The sequence below is a fragment of the Gymnoscopelus microlampas genome (genome assembly GCF_963454915.1).
Source record: "Gymnoscopelus microlampas genome assembly, chromosome: 5".
NCBI lineage: Eukaryota > Metazoa > Chordata > Actinopteri > Myctophiformes > Myctophidae > Gymnoscopelus > Gymnoscopelus microlampas.
Window position 1 is genome coordinate 33,930,190 of NC_139942.1, and position 15,335 is coordinate 33,945,524.

The 15,335-nt window shown below is 40.0% G+C and overlaps 2 protein-coding genes across 2 annotated transcripts; both read right to left on the reverse strand.

The window, feature by feature from the left end:
- Positions 1-2,144: 2,144 nt before the first annotated feature.
- On the reverse strand, positions 2,145-11,699 carry LOC311046422 (glycosylphosphatidylinositol anchor attachment 1 protein-like). Its single transcript, XM_084058714.1, has 13 exons — positions 11,600-11,699; positions 10,963-11,071; positions 10,241-10,420; positions 9,610-9,721; positions 8,896-9,043; positions 8,505-8,606; positions 7,007-7,203; positions 6,723-6,919; positions 5,526-5,679; positions 5,115-5,183; positions 4,776-4,972; positions 4,304-4,474; positions 2,145-3,622 (listed from the first exon to the last, which is right to left on the reverse strand). Exons 2-13 carry the CDS (start codon positions 11,034-11,036, stop codon positions 3,379-3,381), a joined length of 1,845 nt encoding a protein of 614 aa, XP_083914840.1. The 5' UTR covers positions 11,037-11,071; positions 11,600-11,699; the 3' UTR covers positions 2,145-3,378.
- An 835-nt stretch (positions 11,700-12,534) lies between these two features.
- On the reverse strand, positions 12,535-15,134 carry LOC311046432 (exosome complex component RRP41-like). The gene is made up of 3 exons (XM_084058726.1): positions 14,933-15,134; positions 13,597-13,803; positions 12,535-13,049 (listed from the first exon to the last, which is right to left on the reverse strand). The coding sequence occupies exons 1-3, from the start codon at positions 15,101-15,103 to the stop codon at positions 12,696-12,698; spliced, it is 732 nt and encodes a 243-aa protein (XP_083914852.1). The 5' UTR covers positions 15,104-15,134; the 3' UTR covers positions 12,535-12,695.
- Positions 15,135-15,335: the final 201 nt, after the last annotated feature.

A 15,335-nucleotide genomic window follows, 5' to 3' on the forward strand; every position in this document is an offset into this window, starting at 1 on the left:
GTCACTACCAATCAACTTTAAATTGCCTGAAACGTACTCCTAACAGGTTTTTGGGGGAACATTTTTTTTTTTCGTTTCGGTATAGTGTCACTACCGAAACGGAAAAAAAATTACGAAGTCCAGAGCTCGATGAATGTTAGGGACCAAAAAAAAAGTCACTACCAATCAACTTTAAATTGCCTGAAACGTACTCGTAACAGGTTTTTGGGGGAACAATTTTGGCCTCCACACTTAGTGATTTTTTCGTATTTAACTTCGTTTTGGTAGTGACACAATGGTGTCACTACCGAAACGAAAACATAATTACTAAGTCCAGAGCTCGATGAATGTTAGGGACCAAAAAAAAAGTCACTACCAATCAACTTTCAATTGCCTGAAATGTACTCCTAACAGGTTTTTGGGGGAACAATTTTTTTTTTTTTCGGTAGTGACACCATACCGAAACGGGAAAAAAATTACTAAGTCCAGAGCTCGATGAATGTTAGGGACCAAAAAAAAAGTCACTACCAATCAACTTTAGATTGCCTGAAACGTACTCCTAACAGGTTTTTGGGGGAACAATTTTGGCCTCCACACTTAGTGATTTTTTCTGATTTAACTTCGTTTCGGTAGTGACACAATGGTGTCACTACCGAAACGGGAAAAAAATTACTAAGTCCAGAGCTCGATGAATGTTAGGGACCAAAAAAAAAGTCACTACTAATCAACTTTAAATTGCCTGAAACGTACTCCTAACAGGTTTTTTGGGGAATTTTTTTTTTTCTCCTTTCGGTAGTGACACCATTGTGTCACTACCGAAACGGAAAATAAATTACTAAGTCCAGAGCTCGATGAATTTTAGGGACAAAAAAAAAAGTCACTACCAATCAACTTTAAATTGCCTGAAACGTACTCCTAACAGGTTTTTGGGGGAACATTTTTTTTTCGTTTCGGTAGTGACACCATTGTGTCACTACCGAAACGAAAAAAAAATTACTAAGTCCAGAGATCAATGAATGTTAGGGACCAAAAAAAAAGTCACTACCAGTACCAATCAACTTTAAATTGCCTGAAACGTACTCGTAACAGGTTGTTGGGGAAAAATTTTGGCCTCCACACTTAGTGATTTTTTCGGATTTAACTTCGTTTCGGTAGTGACACAATGGTGTCAATACCGAAACGAAAACATAATTAACAAGTCCAGAGCTCGATGAATGTTAGGGACCAAAAAAAAAGTCACTACCAATCAACTTTAAATTGCCTGAAACGTACTCCTAACAGGTTTTTGGGGGAACATTTTTTTTCTCGTTTCGGTAGTGACACCATTGTGTCACTACCGAAACGAAAAAGAAATTACTAAGTCCAGAGCTCGATGAATGTTAGGGACCAAAATAAAAGTCACTACCAATCAACTTTAAATTGCCTGAAACGTACTCCTAACAGGTTTTTGGGGGAACAATTTTTTTTTCGTTTCGGTAGTGACACCTTTGTGTCACTACCGAAACGAAAAAGAAATTACTAAGTCCAGAGATCAATGAATGTTAGGGACCAAAAAAAAAGTCACTACCAATCAACTTTAAATTGCCTGAAACGTACTCCTAACAGGTTTTTGGGGGAACAATTTTGGCCTCCACACTTAGTGATTTTTTCGGATTTAACTTTGTTTCGGTAGTGATCAATGGTGTCACTACCGAAACGAAAACATAATTACTAAGTCCAGAGCTCGATGAATGTTAGGGACCAAAAAAAGTGTCACTACAAAGTACTACCAATCAACTCTAAATTGCCTGAAACGTACTCCTAACAGGTTTTCGGGGGGACGATTTTGGCCTCCACACTTAGTGATTTGGATTTAACTTTCGTTTCGGTAGTGACAAAATGGTGAAAAAAAAAATGTACAAGTATATAGTGCTGAAGTGGTTAATTTATGTTTTGTGATTATCAACTAAAAAACAAATAATTGTACTGTGGAGTATAAGTACAATATTTGCCTCTGAGATGTAGTGGGGTAGACATACAAGTATTGGAAATTGGAAATACTTGAGTAAAAATACCTCAACATTGTACTTAAGTGTATAGTACTGGAGTACATGTACTTACTTTCCTCAACAGCAGTGAATAAGATGAAAATATATACGGTACCATTTTCAAATCACAGTCATCAATCACATCTGTCCGTGTGTTTTATTTTGGCATTTATAAATTAAAAAGAGTACACATGGTTCAGTTAACAAACAAGTATAAAAACACAAATAGTGACAGTTTGTGCAGCACCTGCAGACCTTCAGATATGGCACAGCTTCTCTTGAACTGTCATAACCACTTAAGCCCTTTACATTTAATTGCACCATGAATAGCGTAAATAGCCAATCTACTAGCATACATAGGTGTTGTGAGATCGTAGATCTATTTTCTCTATTTTAGAACAAGTCATTCAGGCTGAAAGTGGTTAATCCCCTTTTCTTCCCTCATCCACATACTGACAGGTGCCCTGAAAACAATCATTAAAAACCAGTGCAGTAGTTTTCCTCGTGTACCAGGGACTACCCCTTAAAACATTCACAGCAAAGTACTTAAAGCTACACTATGTAACCTTTTTTTGGTGACTTTTATCTATATGGTTAAGTATGTTAATACAATATAACTAACACAACTGCAGTGGTTGTGTAAGTTCTCCCTGCTGAGACATTTAGAGCCTGTGGTATGGTAGGACCACTACTGCTTGACAAGTGGTGCTGCCTGAAGGTCAAAATTAATTTCTCCCCTGAGCAAGCAGGCACAAAATGTCTGCACCTGCACAGGGAAACAAGGTTCAAATCCCTGGTAGGACATGAAATTTACAAAGTGTAGCTTTAACCGAAATCACCAGCTTAACAGCTGGTGATTTTGGACCACCTGCAAGTAAAACCAATCATTACACCTTCTTTAGAAAGTCCCCCTCTATTTGCATACATATTTTTTTTTAAAGCATTTAATTGTAATTGATTTTGAAAATACAAAGCACTCCATTCTGTCAATATGGAAACAAAATGATCCTTGCCTTTTACTTTAATTTAACAATACACCAAATCTGTAATTATCCTTGAACTTAAAGTACATTTTACTTTTTTCATTAACTAGATTATTTTCCACTTTAATAAATAATAAATAATAATAATGAAGTGCTTGAAGTCACAAAACCAACAAAAACAAACAGGGAGTGTATACTTTACAAGACAAGTGTAATGGCAATCTTACTAATGGACATAAGTCAGTCGTTCTTCATGCTCTCTCCTTTGGAAGGCAAACCTGAGTACAAATCATAGTGCCCACTGACATTCAGACCCACCCACCCCCACACAAAGACCCACCCATTGTCAGGGCCTGCGTGTCCCATCATCCCATGTGTGTGAGTAGAATCTACTTCCAGAAAAGAATATTCCAGAACAGCAGCCAGCAGGGGTAGACCATCAAGGACACGAGCGGGTAGACCAGAGAGCCATACAGGCAGTTGTCCAGGATGCCCTGCGAGATGACAGACAGGAAGAGCATCCAACCCTCCATGAAGCTGACGGGCATTTCTGACAGCTCCTGGAAGAAGAACACGCAGAAGAGTAGCGTGCAGGCGGGGCTGAGGACGATCATGACGAAGGCTGACAGAGCCCTGTGGGCGGACGGGGGGGAGAAGCATATTAGAGGCTTTACTTCTACAGCAGTGGTTTTCAACCTTTTCAGGCTGCGACCCTCCAAAATAATCATATTTGAACTGGGGACCCCCCACCCTGACAAGCACTTAGAATTGTAGGAGTTGAGGCATTACATTTTGTTTGACCCAGTTCCCACAGATAAATATTGCGAAAATAGCCGATCTACAAGCTTACAACGCCTCGCAACGCGACGCGCTGTGAGCTTGTAGATCGGCTATTTGCACAATTTTAGCCTCTTTCTTATTTTATTTGACAATTTGGCCAATGTTTGACCAGTTTTTATAATATAGTTTGTTGACCTTTGATGCATTAATGGTCTTCAATTGTCACTTTACTGTCACCTGGGGACCCCCAAAATATCATGTGGGGACCCCGACCCACAGGTTGAGAACCACTGTTCTACAGCACTGACCTTATGACTGAGTGTACACTGTATGACTCATGACCACTTGTAAAATCCCAATCATTTAGGTTCCAAAGGAACACTTTGCAGCTTTCAAATGGTTTCATTATTAGTTTTTGAAATGGCAAATTGGAGACTATAATTTCAGAGAAGGAAACAACTACTTAATTTCAAGTACTGTATTATCCATCACTAAGCAAGTTAAAGACCAGGGCAAATGATGAGTGAGTATTACTTCGGTACGTGGGGTGTGATGAAGGCTGCCACGGGCACCAAGGTGAGAGCCAAGATGAAGCCCAGGGAGAAATTGATGAGGGCGGTGCAACCCAGCAGCACAGCCAAGTACAAGACAGCCACCAGCTTCAGAACTTTCCAACCCTGCTCTGTACCGTGTCCTGTCAGGAGCCTGGGGGTTACAGCAGCACAAAAAAAGTCACTGATCGACATCGTAACCTTTTACACTTGCGTGCCTAAAATAGCTGTTCTACAAGCTCGTAACACCTCGCGGATGCAAAGCTGGAGAATTCCTATTTTCAGTGTACAACGGAGCATAAATTAATGCTAAAGGTCTCAGTTGTACTTTGCCTTTGTACGCCTCATGCCGCGAATGTCTACATAATAATACAATGAAATACATTTCCCTAGGTGAACGAGAATGAAGGGCATTCAAAGACCTTAATGCTAGTGGCTATAGCATCAGCGACTACCTGTTTGTGTTGTGAGGAAGAGCAAGGCCTGCTGTGTAGATGGCAATCACCGTCAGGACCACAGCCTCTGTCTCAGACACAGGGAAGTGCTCCACAGCCATCTCCTGAGAATGGATCGGCAGAGTGTACAGAGCTGCACCTGTAAGGTGGCTGATCACCAGAGGAGTCAACACAGACAGCACCCCGGGACTGGATGGCTGTGAGACAGTGGAAAGAAAAAGAAGAAGAAGTTGGGTACAGTTTTTTTCCCCTGGAATATGGTTGTCACTTACACACTAGCAAAGATTATTCATCATCTTCTTTAGAAGACAGAGATATAAAGAAAGGAGTCCGTCTAACCTGCTCGATGTCAGTGACGCCATCTTCTTCTCTTAGTGGAGATACAAGTTGAACCCATAAATCTAAGGCCTGTATCATGGTTAAGGGCACCCACATTTACAATTAACAAATGATTAGGATTATTATTTTTTAATTTGACCTAACAAATCAAATGTTAACACAAATGTCAAAGTCTTCAAGTTTATACTGAAAGTGTGCAACACGTCTATAACAGGCTAAGATACATCTGCTTTTATCCATTTCAGGTTTCCATCCAATCCAATCGATGTAAAATATCACCAAAAGATGCTTGGGAATGTTCCTGGGTTGTTTGTCTGGCTTAGTCTCAACGTGTCCTTGAGCAATACATGGTATGGTATGTATGTGCATGGGTGAATGTAAATGTACATTTAACATTTACCAAAAGGATACACGAAGCAACAGTATGAGAGCAAGCAGGCCGAAGGCTGGCATGTAGTAACCGATGGAGACAAAGCGAGAGAGCGAAGGCATAAGATAGAAGAAGTAGGACTGGTGGAGGCGTTCCAAGAGATTATTGAGCTTCCGAAACATTCCTTCCAGGAGCCTGGGAAAACAAAACACAGTCCAGTCCATCCCCGATCAATCATCAAGTATCAATCCAATTCATATTTTTTCATATTTTTCTAGATAATACACCTGCACAGTGTAGACTTCAAGTACATTAAAGTTAGTAAAAACATTCCAATTTGGCCAATTCAAAAGTGGCTGTTGGACTAAAATCACCCAGAACATGTAATTTTCAAACTGACTTGCTTGTTCTGCAACGCTACATGTCTGTAATTATTTTAATTTATTTATTTGCAGCTGTTGTTTAATAAAGTTTGGAGCGTTCAAAGTGAGTTGCGAGCCCTTCCTGTTCTCTATGTAATTAAATTAAAAACATTGCATTGTTTTTTGTTAGTTTTGGTGCAAGCTTTGCAGCTACTTTGCCATGCAACTGTATACTTGATTTTACCCCCTTATTTTGCATACAGAGTAAAAGATCATTGGCATTCTGAACTGAAACATTTGATTAGAATTCGGTCCGAGATTATCCCAGAAAAGACGAAAAAGAGGTCCAGGTCGACATTTAAGCTACAAAAAACACAGGACTTTTCTGTCACACTGACCCAAATTATTCACAATGTAATTTGTATGTCTGACATAGACAGATAGCAATGCAGTCAAATACTGTATAGAAAGGATCGGAAATTGACTGGACCTAACATCAATTAAAATATACCTTGATCCTGATCTGTCAGATAGGGACATCAGTAAAATTACAATGATAAAAAACATCACAATGTCAAATTCAGAACACGCATAATGAAACAAGGCAATAACAAAGAAAAAGAAAAAAATGCAGATCTACATGCTTGCAGATAGGCTATTTTCAGCCAAGAGATTTGGTGTAGAGAAAAAAGGAGTCGGCCAACTAAGGATAGACGCCCGGAGGACCCCAGGTCAAACAAGTATATTTGAAGTGGTTAAAATGTCTTAACCCACCCCCCACCCCCACCCCCCAAAAAACATCATAATGACAAACTGAACATATAGAAACAACTGAACTGGATGGATGCTCCATCATGTGAGTGAACTGGCACTGACCTGCCGATGGTGGTGGCATCAGTCTTGTACTGGCGGAAACTGTTGATCCCCTTGATGGAGGCAGCTTCTATGTGGTAGCGCAAGAACAGTCCGTGGTCACCCCAGGGACGTCCACTGGCCTGCTTCAGTACCATCAGCATCATGGTTTGAACTGCATGGCTGTAGCCTGACGCAGTGTCCCAGTCATTCCTCTGAAGCTGTAACATTATATGCTAAATTATTACAAAGTAAATGGAGTAAATGTGATCGTCTTCAATGGCTGCAGGTGGTCTTCAAGCTCATACCTTGCCCTGGATGGTGCAGAGGACCCCTATCTTCTGGCAGAAGGCATAGAAGAGGTTGGCCAGGTCCAGGTTGGGCAGCTGACCATTAAGCCCCTCCAGAACTAGGTCTAAGCTGGTGACGACGTCACTGCTGAGCTCCAAGGACAGTGCTGCCTGGATGGAGCCACCACGACCTTGGAGTGGAGAGTAGTCCATACCTGACAAACAGACAAAAAGGCGGGTGATAAGTTTATGTTTGTTCTAGGAAAACCAAACACAAACAGTTCAAGAGAGAAGAACTGTGAGCTGTAAGCCTAATTTGTGAAGTCAAAGATCATTCCTTCAATGGACTGATTGAAAGAGATGTGAAAGCTTGGTTGTATTATTCATGTTTATGTTTGAAGCATAAGAATAATGCAAGTGCGAGATTGAAATTAATAGGAGAGATAAAGTAAAATGGGAACGGTTTTTTTTTATACCTTGCAGCAGTTATGAGGGAATGGGTTACCTGCAAGCCTTAAGTTGTATTAGCTCTATTGAGAAGTTCAAGTCCTCTATAACAGCTGGCTAAATAGCAACTGGACCTAATTATAACCATCAATTAGTTGAGTTGTAGGTTCCATTTTTTCTTTGCTTTTTTTGTTGTGTAGTATCGTATGTATATATTATTGATTTTATTTTTCTGTATATTTCAGCTACACCCCTAGCCCTAGACTGGCTATAGTATTACATGACATTACATGTATTACATACTATACACAGCCAATCAGCCATAGATCACAGCCATGCGGCGGAATTAAAAGTTGTATCGCTCCAATGAACCACAGTGGTCAATGAGGTATCTGTATTTATATATGTGTGTGTGTGTGTGTGTGTCCAACAAAAGTGAAAACACGTGGCACAGTTTACGCACATTTGCACTAAAAAGGACCACAATAGAGCACCGAAGTCTGACATCACTGCCGCTAGAGTCCCCTGGGTCACAGCCTTATTTGTCTGTATTGGAATTCATAGGGGAAACTTATATAATAACTGTGTTCCAAAAATAAACAAACCACCCCAATGATTTTACTCATGGATATGAAGCATCAGCTGAAGGTGAAAAAGTACAAATTCATCTCCAAACACATACGTTCAAATGTAACTCAATATCATAAACGACACAGAATCACATACCTGAGAAAATCGAAAATTAGTTTTCCGGGTGGAGGTGCTGGCAGGCAAGATAATGTACATAAGACAGAAAACTTCCCACTGCTTCTCTCAGGAAGGAACCGCACACTCCAATGACGATGGACACGACTCACTTAATGCTTTTTTTACATTTTCTGCACAACCCGTTTCGCTGTGTTGGCTTCGTCAGGTGCATTAGGTGAGTCCTGTCCATCGTCATTGGAGTGTGCGGTCCCTTCCTGAGAGAAGCAGTGGGAGGTTTTCTGTCTTATGAACAAATATATGTTCATATATATGCATTCTTGTCAAAAAGTTCAATAAATCAATGGTAAAAGATAGTACTCACCTGTAGTGTTGGTGTGGTGGTAGCCCTCCAGCCAGGCCTGCATACCAATCAGATCATGTTCATTCACCAGGAAGATTATATCCTTGGCCCAGTAAACCTGACCTATACAACAGCACAACAGCCATCATTTCAAGAAATACCATAACTATCTCTGGAGCTATGCTAATTTGTGGCAGGAATATGACAGAGACAAAATGCTAACAACAACAATTGAATTGTATGAATTGATTGAATACCAAAAAGTAATCTCAACAGTATTCATGCAGAGTGAGCTGTAAGGCTGTGTGTGCTAGTCTAGCTTGCCTTGTTCTATATGCAACAATCTATGAAAAGGGGCAGGGTACTTACTCTGAAAGTACTGTGCCAAGTTGAAAAGAGGCAGGGTACTCACTCCGAAAGTACTGTGCTAAGCCAAGCAGTAGGCCCACCGCCTGGTTGTTGTTATTCCCTGGGGTGCAGGGGGCACTCAGCACCAGGGCTTCTGTGCGAGGGGCCCTGGGAGCCCGCAGGATCCCATATACATTAGTACCTTTCACCATCTGGAGAGAAGGGGGTATCAGAGGGAGATCAATGAAAGGAAGCACAGGTAGGAGAATAGAGCACTGAAGTCTGACGTAATTTACGCATCCTACCTGGGTCGCATTCCCCCCCCGCCCCCATTCTGAATTCCCATAGACGTGTTTAATATCGCCTCAAATAAGAACTGTGTTCCAAAAATAAACAAATGATCCCTGCGGTTTGACTCATATGGATATGAAGCATCAACTGACGGTGAGAAAATGCTAATGTTACTTCCGCCGAATTAGTTAAATTTTCGCCAGAAACAGACTGTATCAAATATGAGTGACTGACTATCATAAACGATACAGAGCCACCTCCCTGACAATATCGCAGAGACAGTTTGTTTATTTTTGGACCACGATTCTTATGAGACAATTCTAAGATGACCCAATGTTATTCTCCATAGAGAAATTACTTCCGCAGGGTACTCAGGGGATGAACGAGTGTGACTTCAGGGCTTCTGTACTCTATACATTTGGCCTATTTCTTTAATCACTAGAACTGTTCATACATAGCTATTCATCATCTCTCATTTAAAACTCACATATCGCTCTTTGTTTTCATCAGGGAAGGGAAGCGTGCGGGTGAAGGTTTGGGTAAACACCTCCAGCCCTCGGGACTGCATGGTTTTCACCAGCCAATCCACTGGCATTCCACTGCACAGAACACAACTGGTTAGATTGGAGTCAAGATAGGTTGTTTAACCCATTTAGACCGGGAAAGTATCTCTGTCATTTTAGATTTCTTTGGTTATTAAAAAATAGCAGATCTACAAGCTCATAGCGCGCCACTCGGTGCCGCGCTATGAGCTTAAAGATCTGCTATTTTTGAAAAATCGTGAAAATGTGTGCAAGTCTTTGAATATATATTTATAAAAGCGAACATTTGTCAAATATTTGTTCCAGGGACCTCCAGAAGCAAAGATTTTAGTTAAAAATAAATATATGTCAAAAAATATATGTATTCAAAGATTTGCACAAAATGTTCAACATTTTTCAAAAACAGCAGATCTACAAGCTTGTAGCGCGGCACTCGCTACAAGCTTGTATATCTGCTGTTTTTGAATAGCCCAAAAGTATAAAAATCAAAAATGATGGTCTTAATTGGTCAGCTGTTAGCTGATGCTGCTGGGGTTGACTGAAGGAACTTCATTGTCTCAACAGTATTTAACTTACTCTGCCTTCTTTTTATGAGCTGCAAACTCCCTGCCAGTGGCCATCGCCCGCTCTCCTGCTGGGAAACGCTCCTCCACCATAGTGGAGCCCATGGCATTCTCTGACATGTATGTACGCAGAGTGAATGGGTCAAAGGCAAGGCCCATGAACCAAGCCACGCCCGCCATGTAACATATAACACTGAGAGTAATATACAAAAGAGAGAGAATTGTAAGAAATGTGCACAAATACACTGTAGATTATAATTATGAACAACATATTCATTCATGACATAAATATACCATACAGACATGGATTTATGATGAAGAGTCCCTGACAGGTACACCTACTTCAGTGGTTCTCAACCTTTTCAGGCCACGACCCCCCAAAATAATCATAATTGAACTGGGGACCCCCCACCCTGACAAGCACTTGGAATTGTAGTTGAGGCATTACATTTTGATGGACTCAGTTCCCACAAATAAATATTGTGAAAATCGCCGAGCTACAAGCTCACGTTGTGATCTTGCAGATCTAGATTTTTGCCTCTATTTTATTTGACAATTTGGCCAACATTGTTTAGATATTAAAAAGGTCTTAAAAGTCCTTAAATTGTCACTTTACTGTCATCTGGGGACCCCCCAAAATCACATGGGGACCCCCCTGGGGCTCCCGACCCACAGGTTGAGAACCACTGACCACCACTACTTTGCATGATCTGCATCTCACTTCAAATGACTTACCAGATGGGGGCATTCAGGCGGGTTAGCATGCTTATCAAAGCACGCCTTCTGTTTGGGTCTGACAGTAGTCCCATGAATGCTGTCCTGTGCCCCTAGGCTGGCCAAAGCACTAGACCACGGAACACAGCAGGCAAAATCATTACAATACTAATAGCACACTTAAAGAGTGGAGAGAACAGTGGAGAGAGTGAAACCTATGATCTGAAAAAAAGCGATTCTTATACATCCTCTCATTGGGCTGATTTATCTGGTGAAACACTAGGGAATATAAACTTTTCCTCATTTGCTGGTTACCCCCTGGGAGACTTCATGGGGTCCTGGACGTCACTTTGACAACACCGTTTAGGTGACTCAGCTAGAGCTACGGCATTTTTGTTAAAGGTATGGTATGTGCCACCAAATGAAGAAATATTGTATGTCATGGGATACTACATTATTCTACACCAAGACCGTACATTTAGTCTCCCATTGTCATAATGAATCTATAGACAGGTGCATGTTTGCTGCCTGCTAGCTAACGTTAGCTACCTTAGCAAAGTAACCAGTTATATACAATTGATCAACGGGGAAGGGAGAAAAGGTGGTCTTATTGTTTTATCACGCAGCTATTCCGTAGTTATAGTATTGTTATAAATACCTCTCAGTGCACAACACAACACCGACAACCAGGATGGTGCAGCTTTTTGCAGCCGCTGATGAAGTGTTTTTTTATTTCCTTGTTCCCAGGGACATTTAATGCGACGGACCAACTTCCGGCAGAGAAAAAAAATAGTAACTGACATCTCCACGCCAGCTATCTAAGTGTGGAACCTATTTACAGTGGTGGAAAAAGTCTGGCTGCAGACTGAAGCCAGACGCTTCTCGAAAAAGTACTACATTTCTTTATTAAGTATCAATACTGCAATGTAGAAACACTGTTACAAGTAAAAGTCCGGTAATCAAAATATACCAAAAGTAAAAGTACTCATTATGCAGAATGTTTCACAAGGTATCATGTGTATAAAATGTATTTAAAACAATCTTTTGAAAATAGCAGATCTACAAGCTTTTTGTAGATTGTACATATTGGTGGTTAATGCTGTAGGTTTTGTAATAATTCAAATCTACAAAATAACTAGTAACTTAAGTTTTCAAATAATTGTAGTGGAATAAAAGTACAATATTTGCCTCTGAGATGTAGTGGAATTAGTTAAATGTAATCGTAAAAGAATTGGAAATACTCAAGTAAAGTAAAAGTACCTCAAAATGTAAATTTAATTAGTTACTTTCCACCACTGCATATGCATAACTGCATATGCATATATATATATATATATATATATATATATATATATATATATATATATATATATATATATATATATATATATATATATATATATATATATATATATATATATATATATATATATATATGAATGATTGTAACTTATGGTAGCATATTGCATGAAATATGCAAATTGATACACAATATAAACACTTTGTCACCAAGCGTTTTACAGCAAATTAAGTCATTCAATTATATAAGCTTTATCACAAAAACAGACAGATAAATGCAGGTTTCACTTTTTTTATATACTTTATTTTTTCAAAGCCACAGTTTAATTACAAAAAATATCTAAGACTGGTCATTACATATATCAAAAAGAATGTACCCAACTTTTTCATTCATCCCACACCATTCAAATTCCAACTCAGCCTGTGCCCAAGTTCTAACACTCTCCATCACCCCATCACTCTCCAGTGAGCACATTCACTTGTAGGTGTTGCCGCACTACCTCATCCAATACTTTGCTTACACCTTTGCAAGCCGTCATGGCGGCCTCCATCAGAGTCTCTAGGTGGTCCTGATGTAGTCTAGCGTCCATCTGCAGCAAAGCGATCTGCCCCCCACGTGGCAGGAGTGCCATAGCCAACGAGCTTCCTCCACTCTCCTCTACATGGGACAGGTCTGCCAGGGGCGTCTCGTCCACAAACCCCACTGTGCAGGCACACACGTAGTCTCGCATTGGAATGCCAGCGTCGATCACTGCCAGTGTGGCGGCATTCACGCACGCACTGTAGTTCCCACCATCCGACTGCAAAATCTGTTTTGAGAGAAGGCATTTCATTGCGAAAATAAAACACCTTTAACCACATGGAACCCTAGCATTCCTATTCTGGGGCAAACGTCCGAACATATGTGTCGTGTTTTTGGGACACGCGAGATTGTAAATCGGCTTTTTTCAGTAAAGATATTTGCTGTAGAGGGAAAAGAATACAGTATAGAGCAGTGGTTCCCAAACTTTTAGCTCAAGACCCAAAAGAGAAATTATGACGTTTGCCCGGGTCCCAAACTTGTGAAGATAGCAGACCTGCAAGCTCACAACGCGGCGTGAAGTGACGCGTTGTGAGCTTGTAGATCTGCTATTTTCATATGTTCTTCTTCTTAAACATATGTCTTCTAATTTAGGGAATTTATTTGATTATTTTTATTTAATTCATGAAATTCTTTTTGAAGAATATTTGAATTTGTTTTCAACTGGTAATCATTAATAATTAATGACAACATTTAGGAAACAAAAAATTAAGGGATATTCACTCACAACCCACGAAAATGGGTGTATTTAGCATTCATTAGTGTTTGTAATTAACCTTAACATAGATGTCTATTTGAGAACGTGGATAGAGCTGGGTCATCACAGCCGCCTCAAACGTCTGCTTTAGGTGAAGACTCATCTCTGTGGACTTGCGGTCCCCATGAGGTCTCCTCTTCCTCTCCGCTGTACTGAATGTGGCCATGCTGTATTGACAGTTGATAACAGCTCTGTCATAAAGTGTCCGGCTGCGTGAACCTCGCATCTATAGGGGTGACAGAAAACGAGAGTATCATTGTGCAGCAGTATCAATTAATCTATACAGGATTAATTACAGTTTTGTATACAATTTCTCCCCCTTCATCTTTGTAGTAGCATTAGACTATATTTGCCAAAATTAAATGAATTGCTACTTCAGTTTTTTGATTGATCGATTGAATGAATGAATACTTTAATTACAGTTTGCAACCTACATAGCTGAGGCCGTTTAGCTCAGTTGGTTAGAGCGTGGTGCTAATAACGCCAAGGTCGCGGGTTCGATCCCCGTAATGGCCACTTTTTCGATAAATTGAGTACAAAGCACCCCAATAGAAACAAGCCATAGGGCCTTGGCTTTCTTTGGTTTAAAATCCTCTTAGCAGACCTTGTATTGAACTGTACTGTCTTTCCTGTGATTTCTTTTGCAAACTGCTAATAAAGTATTCAATCAATCAATCAAAACAGTGGTACATTATACAGTGGTGCTAAAAGGATAACACAAAAGGCCCTATAAGGGCTTGTTTCCATTGTGGTCCTGTGCATTCAATTCCTCGAGACATTTAAAGACATACAATAATATACAAGACATCAACACTATGACTTGGACTTGAACCCTATGACTAGAAAAATACTTCATTTGAAAATGTTTGTTTCTCTAGGAGAGAAAGGGATAATGAAGTAGAAATGCTACAGACTCTTCATGTACAGAGGGAAGGTTACCAGAATGTCTATATGTATTATTTTGTATTTATTAATGGTTCAAAGTAATAAGACTATATTAGTTGGTGTGAAAGCACATTTTTCAGAACCAAATGTACTTACTACTTATATTTATCACCAAGCAAAACTTGACAGCATAAGATATGTCTTGAAGCTTAAGTTGGTTATCTTTGTTGGGAGTCAACTTGGGACTCTCACAAGACTTGTTCGTAAGTGTTCGTAAGTGTTGTTTGTAATTGTATTTACCACATAGACCTGGACAGATGCATACACAACAATTGACAAACGATAACTAATATCTATTGTAAAATATATCACTGTTGCAACTGTAATTAGCTATAATTAGGCTTCATTCATTTTAACGCATCTTTCAGCTTTTAGCTAGCTAGCTAGCTATTAGCATTAAGGCCACTTACTTCATGGGGACCATACACAACAGCAAGGACTTTGGTGTTGCCCTGCTCTATGTACGCAGAGCCGTCAGCCTGGGCAAATACACCCATACGAGCTTGTACTTTTCTAAGTTCAGTTGCTTTTCTTCCATCTAGACGGTATCCCTGATCGGACAGCAATTCAAGGCCTGCCATATTTGTGGAAATCAGGGCGAGAAGCAGCACACGTGTGTGGTTAAACTACATTACCCATAAACCCACCCACTGAGTCAAGGGGGGAAAATAATCTGTGTGGCCATCTAGTGGTGACCAAAGTCAAAGCCATTGTCCAAGTGATAAAAGTAGTAGTTCATCTCATTTTGTCTCAATAGTAAAAATATATGAGGTAGAGTTTAGACCATGTATTTTAAATATATTCAACATTAAA

Excerpts from the sequence above, each read along its gene's own strand:
- LOC311046422 (XM_084058714.1), bottom strand. The coding sequence starts at position 11,036 with ATGGGACTACTGTCAGACCCAAACAGAAGGCGTGCTTTGATAAGCATG. Across the intron at positions 8,607-8,895 it reads CTTAGCACAGTACTTTCGGA|GTCAGGTTTACTGGGCCAAG; the intron begins GTGAGTACCCTG and ends GCTGTTGTATAG. Across the intron at positions 5,184-5,525 it reads CTCTCATACTGTTGCTTCGT|GCCTTAGATTTATGGGTTCA; the intron begins GTATCCTTTTGG and ends ACCATGATACAG.
- LOC311046432 (XM_084058726.1), bottom strand. The coding sequence starts at position 15,103 with ATGGCAGGCCTTGAATTGCTGTCCGATCAGGGATACCGTCTAGATGGA. Across the intron at positions 13,804-14,932 it reads TTGTGTATGGTCCCCATGAA|ATGCGAGGTTCACGCAGCCG; the intron begins GTAAGTGGCCTT and ends TCACCCCTATAG. Across the intron at positions 13,050-13,596 it reads AAATAGACATCTATGTTAAG|ATTTTGCAGTCGGATGGTGG; the intron begins GTTAATTACAAA and ends CTCTCAAAACAG.